Here is a 20414-nt window from a genome sequence, read left to right as displayed (position 1 = left end):
CTGGGCTCTGAAACACGTTTCAGCGTAACTGTGGTCTCAAGTAAAGTTCTGTGATCTTGGAGAAGTCATCCGCTGCAGGGAGTTGGCTTTAGCAAGCAAGATCTCTTTGTATCTGATGTGGTATCCAGACCTTGTCTATGCTAGTTGATACATGCTCTTCTATTCTCTGAAAGACTTGTCTGATGCTGATTCTGCATAAGCAAGCAATTTCTATCAAGCAGATTTACAGATAGCATGCTTTGGTGCTGTTAGTTATTACCATTTGTTATGGTTTCTACCATTCATTTGTTGTAATAGAAGCAGCTCCATGCAATTTCAATGTGGTCTCGTTGTGGCCAGTTGTTTTCATAGTTGTAGCTGTATATTTACAGATTTGTTGGAAGCTCCCTTGTACTCATTAAGTGTGCTCATGCGTATGTGCTTTCCATGGTATGGTAATATCATTTTGTAAGCCTTGAGACTCTCTGCAGAGATCTCCTCTGTTCCTGGATCGCAAGTCCTTTGTGAGCAATGGGATCAGTTATTGGAGATTTGCAATCCAAAACAGGAAACAATACTGTTAAGGAATATTCTATCAAAATTTCTGTTGCGGTAATGATTTGGCTAGTTTCGCTTGGTACCAAGTCTGGCTGCTAGTTTTTTGGTATAGCGATATGGCCATTGCTGCTTGTTATGTCAAGGTTTATATGAACTACATTTTACAGATTTAAGACACCCTGCTTCGTTTTGCACCTCTCTCTCTTACCGTGTGTTTTTTTTTGGGGGGGGGGGGGTTAGTTTCTTGTATCTCAGGGATTGTTCTCTTTTAAACTCAGGATGAGAAGCTTCATCTGAAAGCTAATTTGTACGCTTGATTTGGATATTCTGGACTTGCTTCTCACGTTTGACTTGCTGCAAGACAGATGATCAATTTGATTACAAGAAGGCTGAGGATATTCATCATTCAAGGATGAAGGCAGAAAGTGCTGAAAAAGGATGTGCGACATCTCAAGATAGGAGCAATCTCAATGAGGATGATCAGGAATCAGATTCGGCAGAGTTTACTGACAATGAGACAGATGGTTCTGAGGGTGTGAAACTGGTGGAAAATCAATTTCAGAATAAGGGAGAGGAAAAGGAGCAGCTGCAGTCTAGGGCTTCAAGAAGAGTTCAAGGCCAGAATGACACGACTGATTATTATAAGGTGAGACACCAAGAGAGGCATGAGCAAACTGCTCTTAAAAGAAACAACAAACTAAAACAATCTAGAAGTGAGGTGCATTTGGAAGATTCGGATACTTTTGAAGATGATAGTCGGGATGACAGTGATGATGCTGAATCAGGCTTGTCAGAGGGCAGGGACAAGGAATCTGAGAAGGATGGGATTTCTTATGCCAGTGGTCCAATGGCTTGTAAAAGGAATACTGCTGAAGATAAGAGAAGGAAGCAGTTGCGAAACAGGAAAACTTCCAAGTCTAATGGATCAGATGAGGGCCTTGATGTTTTCAGTGATGAGGAAGAAAACTGGGAAAATGAAGAATTGGAAGGGTTGGACAGTCAATCTGATGAAGAGGACGACTACGATGATGAGAGTGAAGCAAGAAGAAGAGTGAAAGTAGGCATGAAAGAGGACGAATCTAGCGATGATTTTCTTGATGATGACTCAAAAATTGAGGGAGAAGAATTGAGAGTTGCTAATAAACCATCTAGGGCTAAAGACAAGCGACAGCCTTATGAGGACAAAGAAAGGAAAGGATGAAAATTGACAGCAATTAAAGCTGAAAACACCTGTAACATAGGTACAGAACGGAAATATATACTGCCTAGGTGGTGGGATTCATTTTATTGCTATACGAGTTTCTCCAAATCCAACAGGCATACAGATCATCTATCCAGCAAGTAAACTGATAGGGTTGTGGGAAGAACTAATGGGTCATAATGTTGACTTTTGGATATTAAAGAAGGTTTCATACAGGGTCATGAAAAAGCTGGTGGTTTAGAGTCTTTCTTTAAAAAAAACATTTTTTGCCTAATTTTTTGCTGGCCAGTGAGTTCTTCGTACAATGCTCAGATTCATAGTGTTCTTCAATCCATTTGAAAATTATATGGGTCATCCTTGGGATTTTGAGTGGAATTAAAGTGTATCTTTGATAGTCTGTAACCCTTTATTGGGATAAGCGTCTCATGTGATTTTGAAATTTTGGGCTTGAATAAGAGTCTGGCCCTCAAATTAATTCATGATTCAGTTTTGTGGCTGTTTTATTATTTTGAATGTTCTGATTTCTCATTGTGGATCTGGTGTTCAGCTCAATGGTAAGAGTCTTTAGAGTTTAAGCATCACCCTTTTATAGTTTTGGAGAAGGGGGTGATGGGTTGGGGCCCTCTTACCCGTTACAGGTGTTGGCCCAAAACCTTTCTCCACCTTCATTCCCCAAAAGAGCATTTAAAACATGTGCATGCCAGATCTAAAAAGTGGCACTACTTTTTGAATTGTAGAGGTATTCTGCCCAACATCTCGTCTCTACCACCCTTCCTCCAAAAGAGGATTAAAAAACAAATGACAGAAGGCGCACCTTTTAAAGTGTTGCATTACTGTTGACTTTTTGCATTCTTTGGGTTACTGTTGACTTTTTACCTTCTTTGGGTTACAGGAATAGACTTAGCATCTGTCTTATTCCAAGAGATCTCTCTAATGATATCCTGCAGAAATTATAGCATGCTGCAGTATGGAGCTAATTTTATGCTGCTAGTGCCATTGTTTCTAGGAATGTGGGATCAATTTGTGCTTGTCCTAATCATGGAGGATAAGACTTTCCTTGATGCATGGGGAACTTAAGCTTAAAATGCATCCCTCCTCGATGTTAAAACAGTTTAGCTACAATTGCATGAGCTAGGTTTACTGCGCTATTTCTAGAGGTGCAGTGATTAGACGGTTTATTTTTTGCCCATTTTTTATATTGTTGATTGGATAGAAATAATTTTAGTTTTGTAGGGCTAGATGAGGATGATGCATAATAGAATGTGAACATGTAAAAACTATGCATGAAAAGAAAGCAGTATCAGATTTTGTAGGGCTACATGAGGATGATGCATGATAGAATGTGAACATGTAAGCTATGCATGAAAAAAAAGCAGGATCAGATTTTGTATGTTCTGGTGCTTGGAATTTGTCTATTTCTTTATTTACTGGTGCCAATGGATGTTTGCCTGTTGTATAGCTGTCCTTTTAAAGCCTCATGAAGAGAAGTGATGTAACAGAAGAGTGATAGTCATTTGCTTGACAATTGGCATGAGGGCATAGGTTCATGAGCAGACTTGTGATAGGGAAATAAGTGAGCTTATGGTGCATCTCTAAAAAGAAACAATCGAGACCATTGGTTGTTTGGAATGAATGCGAAGTCCATGGTAAAAGTCGTAAGTTCAACACTTTATGGTTGTGGAAAAAATGTACTCTTGAGAATGAGATTGTTGGTGCATTAGATTGAACGTAATGCAACCTTCATAGCTAAATATATTACCTTACCTCAATGAATGTGTATTGTGAGGAGAAGGTTCAATACTATCATGTGCTATATAGGTGGATCTAAGAATGACTAACAAGAACTTTAAAGAATAACCACTTGCAAATGTGGATTGATGAAGGGAATGCTTTACCACATGCTTTCTTTATTAAAGCAAAGGATTGCGATGTTTCACTCAACAATAATGTTACCGGCATAGCAATGATCCATGTACTTACAACAATTGCAACAATGCTCTAAAGACATCTTTGAAAAGAGGATAATCTTACCAAGCATTTCGGGATTTTAAGGGGAAATTTAGATCAAAGCATCCTAGAGTGCTATCTATAAGTCCAAGCCTTGCACATAACATCGTTGAATACATTAATCACTATATCATAGCCATATAAGCTTAATGTTTCACGTTTAGTGTTTTAAGTATGACAAAGGTGTATTCATATAGTTTCTCATCATAAGAGTCCCCATGAGAAAAATCAATATCTCAAGGGTGAGAACTCGTATTGATACCAAAATAGACCTTGTGCACTTCACTTAATTCTAGTCTGTTATAATGATTTATCAACCATATGAGTCTGTTTGATATGACCTTGGATACACCTGAGACTTCCCATCTTATTGCTTGCAATTCTCATCTATAGAAAAAAACCACGACAATTCATTCAAAGGTCTAGTTCACAGTACAATTGCTATTATCTTTAGATTTTTATAAGATGGAATGATTTATAGAGTAGGAAAAAATAATCCTCAAATAATCTAGAAGCATCAACCACTTTGATACAAAAAAAAATGCTAGACACGACTCTTGTGCAAAGATCATATGTACCACAACATTCACATTTTGCATGACAACACTTAAACGGCTTGTAAATGGATATGGAGTAGCATTGGTGTTCGAAATTCCTAAAAGAAGTAACGTTATCTTTGATAGTTGTACTCACATAGAATCAATTTCCAGGAAGTGAATTCACCTGCATATGTTGATAGACAACAAGTAGTCTATGCATTGAATGTGCAGGAAATGGTGCCACCAGGTACTCCCACAGGCACACAATCAAGGGTAGATGATGGATCATCTATTGGTGGAAATAATGAGCTAAATGAGGCTGAAATATAAGCAATCAAGGGACTCATGATCGTGTGGCAAACTTCAAAACCATTTCAAGGCACTACAGGATCCATCCACCTACATGACATCCCAAGTCATCATCATTCCATCATGGAAATACTTATCATCGCTCACCTAGACATGCTTGCTAGTATGTAATGGAAGACTTTACATGCATTAAAAAATGTAGTGCCCAAAGTTGATTCTTTCATATTAATGAAACAAAAATATCCCACAATCCCACAACCCTCATGGTGTCTTATGCATCTTTTTCTCATTGAAGACCACATCATGGCTTCCTATGATCTTCTTTGCTTGTGGATCCCAGAGACGATACCCCATCTCTCAACTTTCACCATAACCCAGAAAGATGCATTTCGTAGACTTAGGATCTAGCTTTTTTCAAAGCTCTTTTTGCACATGCGCATATGCCTCTCACCCAAATCTACACAAATGAGAGTAAAAGGGCGTCTTGCCACTCTATGCCTCTTCAAGAATAGCACCATTCAAACTCTTACTAGGTAGATCACATGCAGTGCAATCTTCATTGCCTCAGCCCAAAAACCATTAGAAAGACTTGCATTGGAAAGCATACATTGCAACCTTTCCTGAATAGTGCGGTTCATCTTTTCTACAACTAGATTCTGCTCTGGAGTATGAGGAGATGTGATCTCCCTTTTGAGCCCACGTGTATCACAGAGATGCTGAAAGTCATGAGAGATGTACTCTCCATCATTATCAGTCCGTAGACATTTAAGTGTTCTACTTGACTAATTTTGAACCAAAGCTAACCATTTCTGAAATATTTGGAACACATCTCTCTCTCAAGCTATAACATAAGCCCACACTTTCTTAGTTGCATCATCAATGAATGTCACATAGTATTCAGCCTCACCTAATGACTATGTAGGCATGGGACCACATACGTTTAAGTGCACCAAATCAAGTCTTTCAAGCTCTTTCTTTCCCCTTCTTTTATGGGCTGATTTAGTTTGCTTCTCATAGAGACAATTCTCACAAAATTCAAAGTTTGAAAAACTCAAATGCGATACATAACCCAAACGGCATAACAGTTTCATTTCGTTCTCGCTCATGTGCGCTCATCAACAATGCCAAAAAGAAGTACTTAGCTGCTCAGTTATTGCAACAACATGATTAGACACCCCTAATACATGTAAGGGATACAATGTCCCACACTTGACACTTATTCCCAAAACCATAGAGCCCTTCTAAATTTTCTAACTCTCAAAGCCAAAGTGGTTTGAAAACTAGCATCATCTAGTTGACCCATTGAAATAGACTCTTGCTCAGCTTAGGCACATGTCTCATGTTTTTCAAAACAAATGCAGACCCATTTGCAAAAGAAAACTTTATGTCACTTGCTCCCACCATGTCACATGCATAGCTATTTTCAAGATGCACATAATCGGTCTTTCCATTGTCATAAGTGGAGAACCATTCCCTATGGGGTGTAACATGGAATGAAGCACCATAATCCAAAATCCAATCCTAGGAATATGCATCATCTGAAGTGGTAAGCAACTTAGACATAAAGAGAATGTCATTGTCACTATCATCAGTGACTGCATTGATCACCTCAATCTTTAATTTTCCTTTGTTCTCCCTTAGACTCTCTTCCTTGTTATATGCACCCCAATTTGCATTCTTTTTCTTATCCTTTTGCTCTCTTGTAGACTTGTAGCAATCCTTTTTCATGTGGCACTTCTTGTCACAATGGTAACACTCAATGTTCCATGCCTTGGATTTGCTACAAGACTTGCCATCCATAGACTTCCGTCTAATCTCCTCGGACAATAAGCTACCCATAACATCATCAAACTTCAGTACTCCACTAGGTGCAAAGTTACTAACATCTATATGGAAGGTATCCCATGAGGATGGCAATGAACACAAGAGGAATATTGCCTTAGTCTCTGCATCATATATGCAAGTTCTACATGTAGAGAGAGAATGTCTTACAATTCCTACATGCAGAGAGAGAAGCTCTCCAACTTGTATAAATATTCCATAATGGAATGAAGCCTACACTCTTTGGGGCATTGTGTTGTTCTACTTTGGTATACCAAGCAATTGTCTCAAGTGTCCATGCTTCCTTGCACTCCACGTCCAAAAGCATGTCCTAACCTTGCAACTCCTCCTCCCGTCTCCTCCAACCTTGCAACCCACCCTCTCCCTCTCCTCCTCCTCCTCCTTCTCCTCCTCCTCCTCCTCCTCCTCCTCGTCCCTCCTCCTCTCTCCTCCTCCCTTCTCCTCCTCCTCCTCCTCCTCCTCCTCCTCCTCCTCCTCTCTCCTCTCTCTTCTTCCCCCCCATGCTCTTACACCTTCTTCCTCTCCCACTCCTATGCTCCCCCTAAACCCTTAGTTCCTCAACCCTTAATCTCCATGATCTATAAGGGAGACGAGTTCTCCACCATGTACTCTACTCTAAACCCTTGAATCTCTTCTAAACTTTGGAACCTCTTCTAAACTTTGGAACCTCCTTCTAAATCTTGGACCTCCTTCTAAACCTTGGAACTCCTTCTAACCCTGGAACCTCTTCTAAACCCTAGAACCTCCTCCTAACCCTTAAACTCCTCTTAAACCCTGAAACCCCCAATGAAGATGAAAGCCTTCATTACCTCAACCATGATGATACACGTTCCTTTTACACATGCATGCACTATGTTTGCTTACCACACTTAAGCCTACATCTCTCACTGAAACACGACTCGAGGTCCTAAGCTACACATATACTACAAACAACAACCCCAATATAATGTAGGTGGCAAAAAGCCTCAGTACCCTGCATACTGAGAATACCTTGCTCTTCCTATGGAAGCCATAGGAAAGAGCCAACACCAACCCTTGGGCAAGTTTTAAGGGATGGGTTGAATCAGCATCTCCCTCCACCTATGGTAGAAACATAAGACATCCCAATCGAATTGGGTGAGCGAGATGAGATAAGCCTATATCACCATGCCTTTGATCCATAAAGCACATGATGACATCCAAGCCATTTTGGATGGAGGCACATGTGTGAATTTTCTATCAAAGGATGTCTATGATGCATGGGGTCTACCACCAATGAAGAAAGCTCATTTTAACATCCACCTTGAAGATGATTAATGTAACTTCCTGCCCATCATGGGTTTAAAACATTAAGTGCCCACCCATGGGCACACCCTTTCCACATTGCCCATGGGCCACCCAATAGAGGGAGAGAGAGATAAAGAGAGAGGGAGAGAGAATGAAACTTCTAGCGGCTGTGGCCGCCGAGAGAGAGAGAGAGAGAGAGAGAGAGAGAGAGAGAGAGAGAGAGAGAGAGAGAGACTTCTCGCGGCCGTGGCCGCCAAGGGAGGGAGGGAGGAAGGCACGGCCGCCAAGGGAGGGAGGGAGGAAGGCTGAGAGAGATTAAGAGAGAGAGAGAGAGAGACATAGAGAGGGAAAGAATGACAAATCCTAGCGGCCAAGAGAATAGAGGTAGGGAGGTAGAGAGGGTAAGAGAGAGAGAGAGAGGGAGAGAGAGAGAAGAGGAGAGAGAGAGAGAGGAGAGAGATGGAGAGAGAGAGAGAAATAATTACAAATCCTAGGGAGAGAGAGAGAGATAAAGAGAGAGAATGAAAAATCTTAGCCGCCATGGGAGGGAGAAAAAGAGAGAGTTGAGATAAACTAAGAGAGAAAATGAGTGGGATGAGGACAGAGAGGGAAACACATAAGAGTTGTCAGAGAGAGAGAGAGATATTAAGAGAGAGAATGAGGTGTCTTGACTATGGCTACAGAGAGATTTAGGAGGAGAGAGAGAGAGAGAGAGAGAGAGAAAGTAAAGAGAGTTTTATATATTTACATGTTTTATATTATACTTTTAAAAAATTATAAAAGAGTGAATTTATGGTTTGTTTTGAAGGTGAGATAATATTTATATATACATTCATATTTTAAATTGAAAAATGTTAACTTTTCTTTAGATATTTGTTCTTCATTTCTCTCACACGCAGGTTTAGCCTCTACATCAAAACCCCTTCTTTTGCATATTTAAGCCTCTTAAACCCTAGCACATTAAAATGAACACAAAAAAAGAAATTATTTATTGCTTTTCTTCACTTCAACGGTTGGTTTAGCATAGTTTAGCATAGATTAGATTGCCTTAGAGGAGAGACAATTCTCCAAGTTGCCAATCGAAGCCATGCTCAAATTTTTCTAACTAGTTCCTAATCATTGTCAGTCCCTTCGCTCACATGCGGTTTAACACTCATAACATGCTATTAATTAAGACCTTTTACCATTTACCAAGAAGTTTATCAGGGGCAGATTGCATGAGCAGATATCAATGGACATATTACATATATCAGTGGACAAATTACATGTCATGGGACATATTGGAGCTTGATGATTATTGGTTATTTTTATTGCACTTGTATAAATATTTAAGCTCCTTTATTGTCATAAAAAACCTTGTAAAGCCTTCTATGCTATTTTTTACATTTATTGTCATATGAAGCGCCTTGTAATAAACCCAACCATCCTGACCATTCACTATTTAACGAGTATCAGTGGGCTGCATAAGTGGATATCATGTGGGCTGCATAAGTGGATATCAATGGAACAGTTTTTAGTGGGTAGATTGCATCAGTTGGGTATCAGTGCATAGATATCAATGGATGGATAGATTACATGTCATCACGAAGATTGAAGCTTTATGACTAGAGGGCAAATCAATGGATGGACAGATTACATGTCTTCACGAAGATTGAAGCTTTATCACTAGACGACATTTTATTTTACTGTAAAGATTTATTGGCTAATTTTTTTACATTTGTAAAAATATTTAAGCCTTGTAAAGCCTTCTAGGCTATTTCCCACATTTATTGCCATATGAAGCCTTGTAAAGCCTTTTGGGCTATTTCCCACATTTATTGTATCAAGGGTTGTATATTGTACTTTACTTGTATGTATCTAAATTCTTCATTATCTTTTCTTGTAGGATTATGGAGCAATCAACTAATGTGGTGGCTATCCTAAATGACTCTGAGATCAGAGAATGGGTTTGTGATGTCACTTTGAATTTCAAAGGAAAGGAATATAGCCCCAATGGCTTTGGTAGGTGGACTCGATATCACATGGGCAAAAGAGCTTGGTTTCTTCATCAAAAGGAAAAGAGACTCTTTCTACTTATGTCAAAAAGGGAGTTCAATGGTGTTGAAGATCCATGGGATGCTACTTTCTTCAAAAAAGATATGACTTCAAGCCTTGTGGTAGGCATAATGATAGAGCCAAAAGAGACCTTTGTGGATATTTTTACAAAGAGTTTAGATCCTGAAGTTGGTGGTCTTCATATTGTTGTGTCAAGGAGAGACTCAAAGACCTTTGTGATGCCTGCTCCTCAACCATCTAAGTTTCCAGAGCTGCAACGTGCATTGGAGACTCTTTCATATACTTGGGAGCAATTTCCTAGTGTGGTGGCAAAAAGGATGCATGCAAAGATAATGTTTGAGTACTTTCAAGATGCACAATATGCTCCTCATATTCAAGAATCTTCACATGAAGGAGATCAAAAAGCTCAGACTTCGATGCAGGGACAAGAAGAACAGGCACACTGTCACAAACATGTAGAACATGAGCGCAAACTTCTAGAGCGAGAAATGGTAGATGTAACTAAGGATGATGAAACACAAGCCTTGAGTGCACGGGAATTAAAAAAAATTGAAGATCAAGATCGATCCACTGCAGTTATGCTAGAAGCTCTTGCTAGCAAACCACAACGTGAAATGCAAAAGGCTAGTACTGCAAGAGCCACGGTTCCAAGCAGTAAAAAAAGACATCGTCCCACTATAGAGAGATAATGTGGATGAAAAATGGTTAAAAGAAGAGAAAGATGAAGAAGACTCAGAACCCGAGGCTGAAGATGATCAAGATGAACTCACATCAATCAAAAATCTTAATCTGCGTCTTAATGAAGCAGTTACATATGATGATGTGGGATATATCTGGGGTCAAAGGACGTGGTTTGTGAATGCCAAAGATGTGGAAGCTACAGCTCTCTTTACTAATAGCCGAAGCCTTGATATATCCTATGCAATGCAAATATACGAGGCTTTGAGAGATGGTAAGAAACCTCTGGCAAGCAATGTGGTCTTGCGCCCAATAATGTTTTGTCCAATCAAAAATAGTTTTCTGGATCAAATAACATTTACAGGGCCTACACATTTCGAGGAAACCTTCAGTCGATTCTTTAAAGACACTCTTAAAAATATTCCACATGAACAAGGCAAAGAGGCACAAGGTGAGAATATGCTAAAGGAAGCAAAGAAGGAATTCCTCCTTCATTGTACATTCCAGCCCATTGATGGTCAACATTGGGCTTATGCTTGTAATCAGATCGCAAGGGAAGCAAAGGAGGTCAAAAGACTCACTCCAGAACAATTTGCAAAGATAAGTTCATTCCATTATTATCCTGCAACAATCTGTATATTCAAGCATGAGATTAAGTATTTGATTGAGTCCGAAAGACTTAATCATTATGTCCATGGAAAGCATAAGATATCCTCAACATCAGAGGTCTTACAGAAGGCAAGGGTTATATGGACAACATTTGGTTCTCCAAATCCTGATTTGAACCGAAAGGTCACAAAAGCAGACACCGACACACTCACGAACTTCTATACTTCTTTGAGTGTAGTTGTGCCTAGGGGAACTCAAGAGCGAGAAGAAAGTATGACAACCCTCAAGGTGGTGAGGGATAGATATGCCGACTACACTTCTATCATATTTCGTCCTGTTGAAGTGTTCAATGAGATGCTTGAAACGTGCATTGCTTGTGAGCGTGGACAGTTGACCTATGAAGCTCCTTTGTTTATCTCCAGAAAGTCAAAGGTAATGGGGATAAGAAGGAGTTGACGGTAAGGATGTGGAGGCCTATAAAGTACTTACCTAACAAGTATGCATCCATGGCAGCACAAAAAATTTTAAAGAAAGAATGGTTTTTTGGAAAAAAAGACAAAGACCACTGCATGGAAGAATGCATCAATGTACAGGTGAGGCGTGATGCAGTGCATAGTGCCATTAAGTATTTGCTGTCAGAGAAACAAATTCCACTTACTCATTGTAACATTGACTATAATGTGGTGAAGCATATAGCTTCTTTGTCAACACCCAAGGTAAAGCTATGGGCAAACAGGTGGATTAAAAAGGATGAAGATGGGTCAGAAATAGTAACCTCTTATATGAGAAAAGAAATCCCACAACAGGTGGTTGCATATGTGGAAAGATTAATCAGCGAGATAAGGATGCCGACAGATATGCACCAAAGCTTTCAATTCAATGTAGAGGTTATGGAAGAGTCTAGAAAGCTTGTGAACTTCAGGGGAGTCTCAGAAGATGACTTCTTCAAGAATGAGTTAGCATGGGATAAGCCACAACTATTCTTTATCAATGAAGTTTCTAGCGATGATATCCATAACTTCATTGATAGAATAGTATATACCACCATTAGCAAAGTGGCAATTTGCAACATTGTCATTTTTGTTGATAAAAAAGACAAAGAAGCCATGCAGGTTACTCTAGAGTGAGCATATTCATCAGATTTGAAGATCTATAGTGGTGTTTATGTAGCAAAGAGAGGCAAGAGAGAATGTGGCATAGCGATTCAATCTCTTGAATCATTCTTTTTGTGTATGCGGAGTCCCAAATCTGATCACTCCTTACAAAAGAACATAAGAGGGAATTCAAATAATTTGAGATTGATGCTAGAAGAGCAAGATATTCCCAGGTCCATACATTATCAAAAAAAAAACTATGGAAGTCCTACAAAAAGTGGGAGTCTCTCGCTTACCATGATGGAGAATTTGCTACCGGCAGGTTGGGAGGTCACCTTGTGTAGGATGGGATATTTATTTGAGGATCTCCTCAGAAAAGGCAACTCCACAAATATTATTGAAAATAAGCATTTCATGGCTTATTTTTAGCTTCAAGCAGATCTAACCATAGGCTATGAGAAAGAGATAGACCACAAGGACACTGATGACATGGATGATTACCTTGAAGATCATAATGTCCCAGTTGATGATGATGAAAAGATGGACTTACATGACCCATTTAGAGAGAGGTTGGTGGATGAAGACAAACATGATGATGCCTTCTTTGATAATTATGGCTCGCACGGTTATGAAAAAAGGCCACTACGATAATACTTAGTGGTATGAACTCTCTATTTCTCAACTAAATACAATTTTTTAAATAAGATTTAAATTTAAAGATAATGAATCTAATCTCTCATATTTGTTTATAGGCAATAGAGGGAGAAGAAATGGATGAAGTCAATATGGAGGCACTCCCTTCTACTTCAACAATGCAACCACCTCTAAATTTGATTGAAGAATCCCATGAGCACAAGAGCTTTAAAGACACCATGGAAAAGCAGAATGACCCCAAACATAGAATACAAGCTATGACAGAGACCCATTCTGCAAATTTAGCTACATTGGATAAAATGGAGAGCTCATTTGAAGTTAGGATCGTTTTGAAATGAGAACCTCAATATTTGAGCTTTAGTAGAGAGGAGGTTTCAATCCTCTCCAATCCTTTAAAAGAGGTTAATGACAATGTTATCTTGGCCATTCTCAGGTAACGTTTGTTTATTTGTTGCTACTTCAATGAGCTAACATTTGTCTATTTATTTACAGTGTAGTTATATATCAGTTTCCTAGTGCAGAATGCAAATCAATTCTATGAGCTAACGTTTGTTTATTTCTTGGTGCAGTGTAGTTATTTCTCAGCTTCCTAGTGCAGTGCAGCATCATGTCTACATGCTCGATGCTCTCCTTTCTTCTATTCTTAGCTCTCCTCAAAAGACTATAGAAGATGTTTGTACCTGGTTAAGCCCTTTGAATTTAGATGGGTGCGAGTTATCTTAATGCCTTATCATGAGGCGTAAGTATCAACTCTAACCTTATTTTTACTATTTCTTTGGCAAGTTTGTGTAAAACAATAATCATTTTTATTCTAGTCGTGTAGCTCACATTGGAGTCTGATCATCTGGGACCTTGAACTCAACCGTTTGTGGTTTGTGAATTCAATGGAAGGCTATCATGCCAACTCCCCAAGGTAATTATTCTCTTAATATTTTTGATACTTTCTTATTTTGTATCTTATGATCATGACATATTAATATATTTAATATGTCATGATGGACAGTGCTGCATATCGGCTAGTATCTACTGTCAGAACAACCACGGAGCAACAAGATCAAGTAGAATTCACCGCCAGTGGAGCAAAAAGATGGGCACAACTGTGGGTGGAGAGTTGCCTACAACTGCATGTTGTTTCTTAGAGAGATTTTTGATTTGGAGTTACTAGTCAAAATGGAATCATATACAGAAGCCGATCTGCTAGCATTTCGGGCTGAGAGTATTTACGTCTAATTACTACCATTGGGAAACAACCTAAAAATATGACTACATTGCAGCATGTATAAAACCTTATCTTTATACTTGTATGCTTGTTCAAGCCTTTAATTGGGATGTGTAAATCTCATAACTTTTTTATATTTTCCTCCAAGAGGAGAAGAGACTGAGTCTAATGAAAGCATGCTATCTTTATACTTCTATGATTATTTAAACCTTTATTTTTATTTAGGATGTGTAAATCTCATAACTTTTTAAAATTTTCCTCCAAGAGGAGGAGAGACTCACTCTAATGAAAGCATGTATGAAACCTTACTTTTTAAATTTTTGCTCTAAGCGGAGGAGAGACTCACTCTAATGAAAGCATGTATGAAACCTTATCTGCTTGTTTAAGCCTTTATTTGGGATGTGTACATCGCATAACTTTTTTATATTTTTATAGCAGAAGGAGGATGTAGAAGACATAGCAAGTGAGGAAGAATACGATGTAGACTACTCTCTCAATAAGATGAGTCATGAAAATATGAATCTATTGGAGCAGATTGGAAGTTCATTCACTGCTATGTTGTTAATTCGACAACAATCTCATTTTTTTGAATTTGGTGAAGAAGAGATTTCAATCCTCTTGAATCCTAAGAAAGAGGTTAATGTCAAAGTCATTACAACCATCCTCAGGTTTAATGCAGCCTTTTCCTTGGCTTTATACTTTGCTTATTTTTATTAAACCCAAGAAGCTAATACTTTTTTTTTAAATATAGTAATATTATAGCAAATTTTTCGCAAAATATACAAAGCGTTTCATATATGCTCGATCCTCGTATTTCGAAAGTGCTTAGCAACAAAGAAGAAACCATAGAGGATATTTGCAAGTGGTTGAAGCACATTTTTACATCATATTATGAGAAGTAAGCATCAAACCCTACTTGTTTTTTCTATTGCATTGCTAGAATTGTCTCAAACATAGTAATTATTCTACTTGTTTTTTCTATTGCATTGCTAGAATTGTCTCAAACACAGTAATTATTCTTTATTGATAATGCAGCTCACATTGGAGTCTAGTAGTCGTGGACATCTTTGCGAAGAAGTGCTTCTTTGCCAACTCAATGACATCCGTCCATGGCACTGTGTTAGAGTAAGTATAGACTACACTTGTTGTCACTTCTTGACATGTAGATTGATATGCAATGCACATATTCACTGTTGTTATATGTTTTGATGTGCAGATCAACTCAAAAGTTAGTAGGTGCTATCGACACAGTAATGTGGCAATGTGACTTGGCACAACAAATAGAGTATATAACATGTCAGGTATCACATCAAGAGAATAGCCACATCTATAATTGTGGATGGAGGGTGGGCTACAATTGCTTTTTGGTACTTGGTCAAATTTTTGAGATACAAAATGACACCACATTGTCAACATATACGGATTTGCATCTCTATGCATTTATAACATGTACCATTCGAGCAATCATTAAGGGCGACATTATGGACCCTCCCACAAGGCAAATAGATAATGGCTCAGAGGAGTGCGAAATGAATGTCATCAAAGAGTCAAAGGGGATAGAAGACCTCAACTCTACAAACATGGCTTCATTGGAAGAACTGGGAAGCTCTTTTAATGTTAGGGTTATGATTCAATATAGACCTTAGTATCTTGAATTTGGGGGAGAGGAGATTTAAATCCTCTCTAGAGCTTCAAATGAGGTCAATAACAACGTTATGATGGCCATTCTCAGGTTTGATACAAACTTTTTCTCTGCTTGATAATTCAATATTTTGATTAAATCTAATAAGCTAATATTCATTTATTTGTTGGTGTAGTATAGTTATCTCACGATTTGGTAGAGCCGTACAAAACCGTGTGTATATGTTGAATTCCCTCCTTTCTCCTATACTTAGCGATAGCAGAAAGACAATAGCCAATGTTTGTAAATGGTTACAGCCTTTACATTTACATGGCATGCGAGTCCTATTTATGGCATATCATGAGATGTAAGTATCATGGCAACCTTTATTTTCATCTTATACTGGCAACATTGTGTTAAATAATAATGGTTCTTAATTATTCATGTAGGGAACATTGGAGTCTGGTGGTTTGGGACCTTGAAGACAACTATTGTTGGTTTGTTAACTCGATTGCAGGCTTTCATGGCTCAGTGCAAACGTAAGTATTCTATTATTCTGTTGTTACTTCTATATTATGTACCTTATGTAATAGACACACTAAGTTTTTTTAATATGTCATGATGAGCAGGTCGATTGAGAAGTTGGTATCTGCTATCAGAGAAATAGGATAGTACAAAGACTCGGTAGACTTCCAAAAGCATTTAGTAGTAGAGCAGGAAGATGGGCATAGTTGTGGGTGGAGAGTTGCCTACAATTGCATGTTGATTTTCAATGAAATTTTCTCACTTAAGCCACAGATCTCATTGGAAGACTCTTTGGAGCTCAAATATTGAGAGGAGGATATACAATTGTTTAGGGCTGAAATAATTCGAGACCTAATTGCTACCATTAGAATACAACGTGCAACTGAAGCAATATCAGAGCTTGCATTTAAGGAAGAGGAGACTGAGTCTACTGTGAAAGCACTGCACACTATAGAAGAAGTAGAGACTTAGTGTACACCTATAGCACCACAGCCTCCACTGGAAGCATTAGAAGAGTTGCCATAACCTCCGCTTGCATTTAAGGAAGAGGATACTGAGTCTACTTCGAAAGCACTACATACTACAGAAGAAGTAGAGACTGAGTGTACATCTAGAGCACCACAGCCTCCATTGGAAGCATCAGAAGAGTTGCCACAGTCTCCACTAGAAGCATTAGAAGAGTTGTGATGCATGTATGATGTTGTGTTTGTATATATGCATGAGGAGCATATTCTCATGATGTTGTTTACTCCATGAATATTATGGTTGACATTTATTTGTTGCAATGTATGAATCATGATGTAGTTTTTGTTGATTATACACCAATTTCTGACTTATTACTTGAGCGGCATTTAGTCATGATATTTATGTATTTATTTCATGCACACAATTTTATGATATGAATGTGTGATGATGTGATTATTAGGAAATATAACCTTCTGTGATGAGAATTTTGATATGAATATGTGATGATGTAATATTTGTAATATATTTCATGGCAAAGTATCAATTCCCAATGCTCCACTCACTTAAAGTACAACATTCCCAATGCTCTGCAAAATTTTATTCAGTTGGATAGTCTCCACTCACTTAAAGTAGAGCATTTCCAATGCTTCTCTCACTTTATTCCAACCCTTATCCTTATCATAGCGAACACATCGTGCCTTAGTGCACTTGTAATCTTCCATCATAGTCCTTCCACAAACACTCTCTTATTTCTTACATCCTAGTCCTTCTGATTAACTTGTATTCATCTTTCACTTTACGTCTTTCCTCACTTTCTATCACTCTTGAAGGAGGGGCAGCTCACTGTGCATCCCTCGCTATTGCTCCCTCACTCTCCTTCTCCCACTTTCCCTCTAAGACAATGACTAGTTACTAGCCGACTTCATTTACTGAACTCAAATTCTGTCTTAGATCTCTTTTGTATGGACCAATGAAGGGAAAATCATTCGAGGAGGATATGTTACACACATGGCTGCTTGATTTGAACTCAGCAGAAGAGGTGAATATCCTTAGCTTTCTTTTTCACTGCTTTTAATCACGTACTTCTTATGCAAACGAGTTAAATTTTCGTACAGTATATGGCGGTGGCTAGAAGCTATATTGAAAAAAATGGTGAAGATGAGGAAAGCCAAGCGAGAAAAGAAGAGTTGTTGAATGCTTACAAGTCGGTGGAAGATTCGAAACAATTTGTGAGGAGAGTCTGTGAGGAGATTTGCGATGCCAGCCCTGGTTATGCATGGCCTGCAAGTTTAAAGTCTGCTTGTTTTCATGAAGCCAATGCCATAGTAGGCACTTTCGAGGACATATGCTCTCTCTAATGACTTAATAGTCAAGTGATGGAAATTTAATTCCATAGAAATTTAAAGTAACTATGAAATTTAATTCCATAGACTTATGTGTTTTCTAAAGTAACTGTAATAGACTCGGGGGGGTCACTCATCATATGTAACCCTATCACGTGAGTTCAAAAGAAGGATATTTTTTATTCCTAAAATTTACAGAAATAAATATACATAAGGGACTATTTAAAATAGTTTTGGAAAAAATTTACAGATTTGTATAGAAAAGGGGTACATTTTATTAATGAAAAAATTTACAGATAAGGGATTTTAAATATAGGCCTTGAACGCACGTGATATAGAGGGTTTATACATAGTGACCCCCCCGAGGTAATAGACAAGAAATGAAACTACAGTTCCACAAAGACTTTTTAGTTCTATATGATCTACTTCTTGTACAAATGTGTCATGCTTTTTTTTAAATGTACTCTAGTTTTTTAAATGTACTCTAGTTTTTTTTCTAATTTGATTTTTTAAAATCTTACTTTTTGTCTCTTTTAACAACATGAAGTCCTCTTTTTTTAATGTACTCTAGTTTTAATAACATGTCACATCATTTTTTCTAATTTGCTTTTTTAAAATCTTACTTTTTGTCTCAAAGTTTTGTTTTATAAGAGCCTCTTTTTTTGAAATGCTTTATCCAAAATTATCTCACAAAACGAATTTGGACAGTGCACTAGTCCAAAATTAATGAAATAGGTGTTAGTTGTAGCTAAACTCTTCAAGAAAGGACTCCAAACTTGGGGCCAGCTATCGAGTAGAGAACATTTCAGATGGAAAACCTGGCTTGAAATTAGAAGAGAAATTTCCCTATCTAACCAATAGCAAGGATTGATTATGACAAGAGTGGAGCTCTGGCAAGGTGAGATGTCTTGGAAGGGAGGTTCAGTTCTTTGCATTCACAAGGAGTTCAACTAGGTGGGTTGCTCTTCTTTATTACCTATCCCAACTCTTACTGCTGAGATGGAGGATCTTTTCAAAACTCTCAATACCAGATGTAAGCTAAATGATGATAGAACCAAATGGTACTACAGATTCCACAGAATTTGGGCTAAGAATGTACTTGAAAAAATGTCTTATCTGGCATGGATAATACTTCATAAATCTATTTGGTCTAACTCAAGGGGTCTCAGTACTGGCAAAGGGGATGGCAAATGTATGAGATGCATTAACCTCGTTGAAGATAACTTTTCTAGATGAGGTAACCAGCCACATGATAGACATCTAAGGTCTTGGATGCCTTCTTTACTCTGGTCCTTGTGACAGGACCAAATTGCTATGTGTCAATCACGTATGCATTCACGTCCCCTTCCACTTACCAAGAATTAAATGCATTCTTAAAGATTTTGTAGCCCCTATAGCACGTGGAAAGACATTTATGTAGGTACTAAATGACACGTGTACATATTTTACAATGTGGTCCTTTAAGACACATGGCAGTGCATGCTTCTTCTTCCCAAAACTTGATGGTTTTCTTTGCAAAATCCATGGTCTTCCTTGGGCATAAACCATGGTTTTTCAAATTGGAATCACTTGTTTCCCTAAGCACAATAAGTGTGCATGCCATCTCAACATAGCATTGCCCCACCAATAGGAGCACCCCCATTGGTTCACTCAAATCCCTCCCTACTCCGCAAAGATTAGGAAACACTAATTTGAGGCCCTAATTTCTTAGCCCTTTTAAGATGGCCCCAAATCTCCCCTAATGCTATGCTCCAAGAGTTATAATGAATGACAAAATAGTATGATATGGCCTTTCTTTTTTTTAAAAAGACACGTGGAGGCCTACAACAATTGAGTTGAAACCACTTTCTAAACATTCAAGTGAACACCCCTTTTTCGCCATGTAAAATGTAATCCAATATAGTTCCTTCCTTTTCTATAGCCTTCACCATAGTTACAAGGCAAAACATGTGCACTAAAACCTCTAATCCTCTATCATGACCCATATGAATAGTTATAGATTAGGTCACAATAGTGAACACTAATCCATGCATCATAAGACCCTTTTGAGAACCCATACATCCCCTAATTCTGCATGTTCATTCCATAATGATGCATTTATAACTTACCTTAAGTGAGCAAAATTCTTACTGACATCTAACTTTATTACTAGACTTGGTGTATATTTTGGAGTTAGACATATTCATTGCACACATGAGTTTGTCTTTTATCAGCGTTGAGTTTTATCTCGGTTTGATATTTAAAAATATTGACTCATTTTATTTAATATTTTTAAATAATGAGACAATTATATTTAATCATCCATAACTTCTGGATATCAACTGAATCATAATGTGATATGTGGTAATACAAGTGGAAATCATTTCATAATTTTACAATGTTTATAATTAAAGGATATATTATAAATTTCATTTTCCAACAACTTGTAAAACATTTAATTAGGCTAAATT

At 38.0% G+C, this 20414-nt stretch overlaps 1 protein-coding gene across 2 annotated transcripts in view; it reads left to right on the top strand.

Moving 5' to 3' along the window:
• The window catches only part of LOC147882864 (RNA-binding CRS1 / YhbY (CRM) domain protein), a 37236-nt gene extending 35081 nt beyond the window's left edge, over window positions 1–2155 (top strand). For both annotated transcript variants that reach the window (XM_087400659.1, XM_087400660.1), the window contains exon 5: window positions 903–2155. In XM_087400659.1, coding sequence (XP_087256785.1) covers window positions 903–1738 — 836 coding nt within the window. In that variant the 3' untranslated portion in view covers window positions 1739–2155. The remainder of the gene's footprint in view (window positions 1–902) is intronic.
• The last annotated feature ends 18259 nt before the right edge of the window (window positions 2156–20414 follow it).

This window comes from Dipteris shenzhenensis, chromosome 29 (genome assembly GCF_047967505.1).
Source record: "Dipteris shenzhenensis isolate YYH24624 ecotype China chromosome 29, Dip_SZ_1.0, whole genome shotgun sequence".
NCBI classification, from domain to species: domain Eukaryota; kingdom Viridiplantae; phylum Streptophyta; class Polypodiopsida; order Gleicheniales; family Dipteridaceae; genus Dipteris; species Dipteris shenzhenensis.
This window is presented reverse-complemented; position numbering and strand designations above follow the sequence as displayed.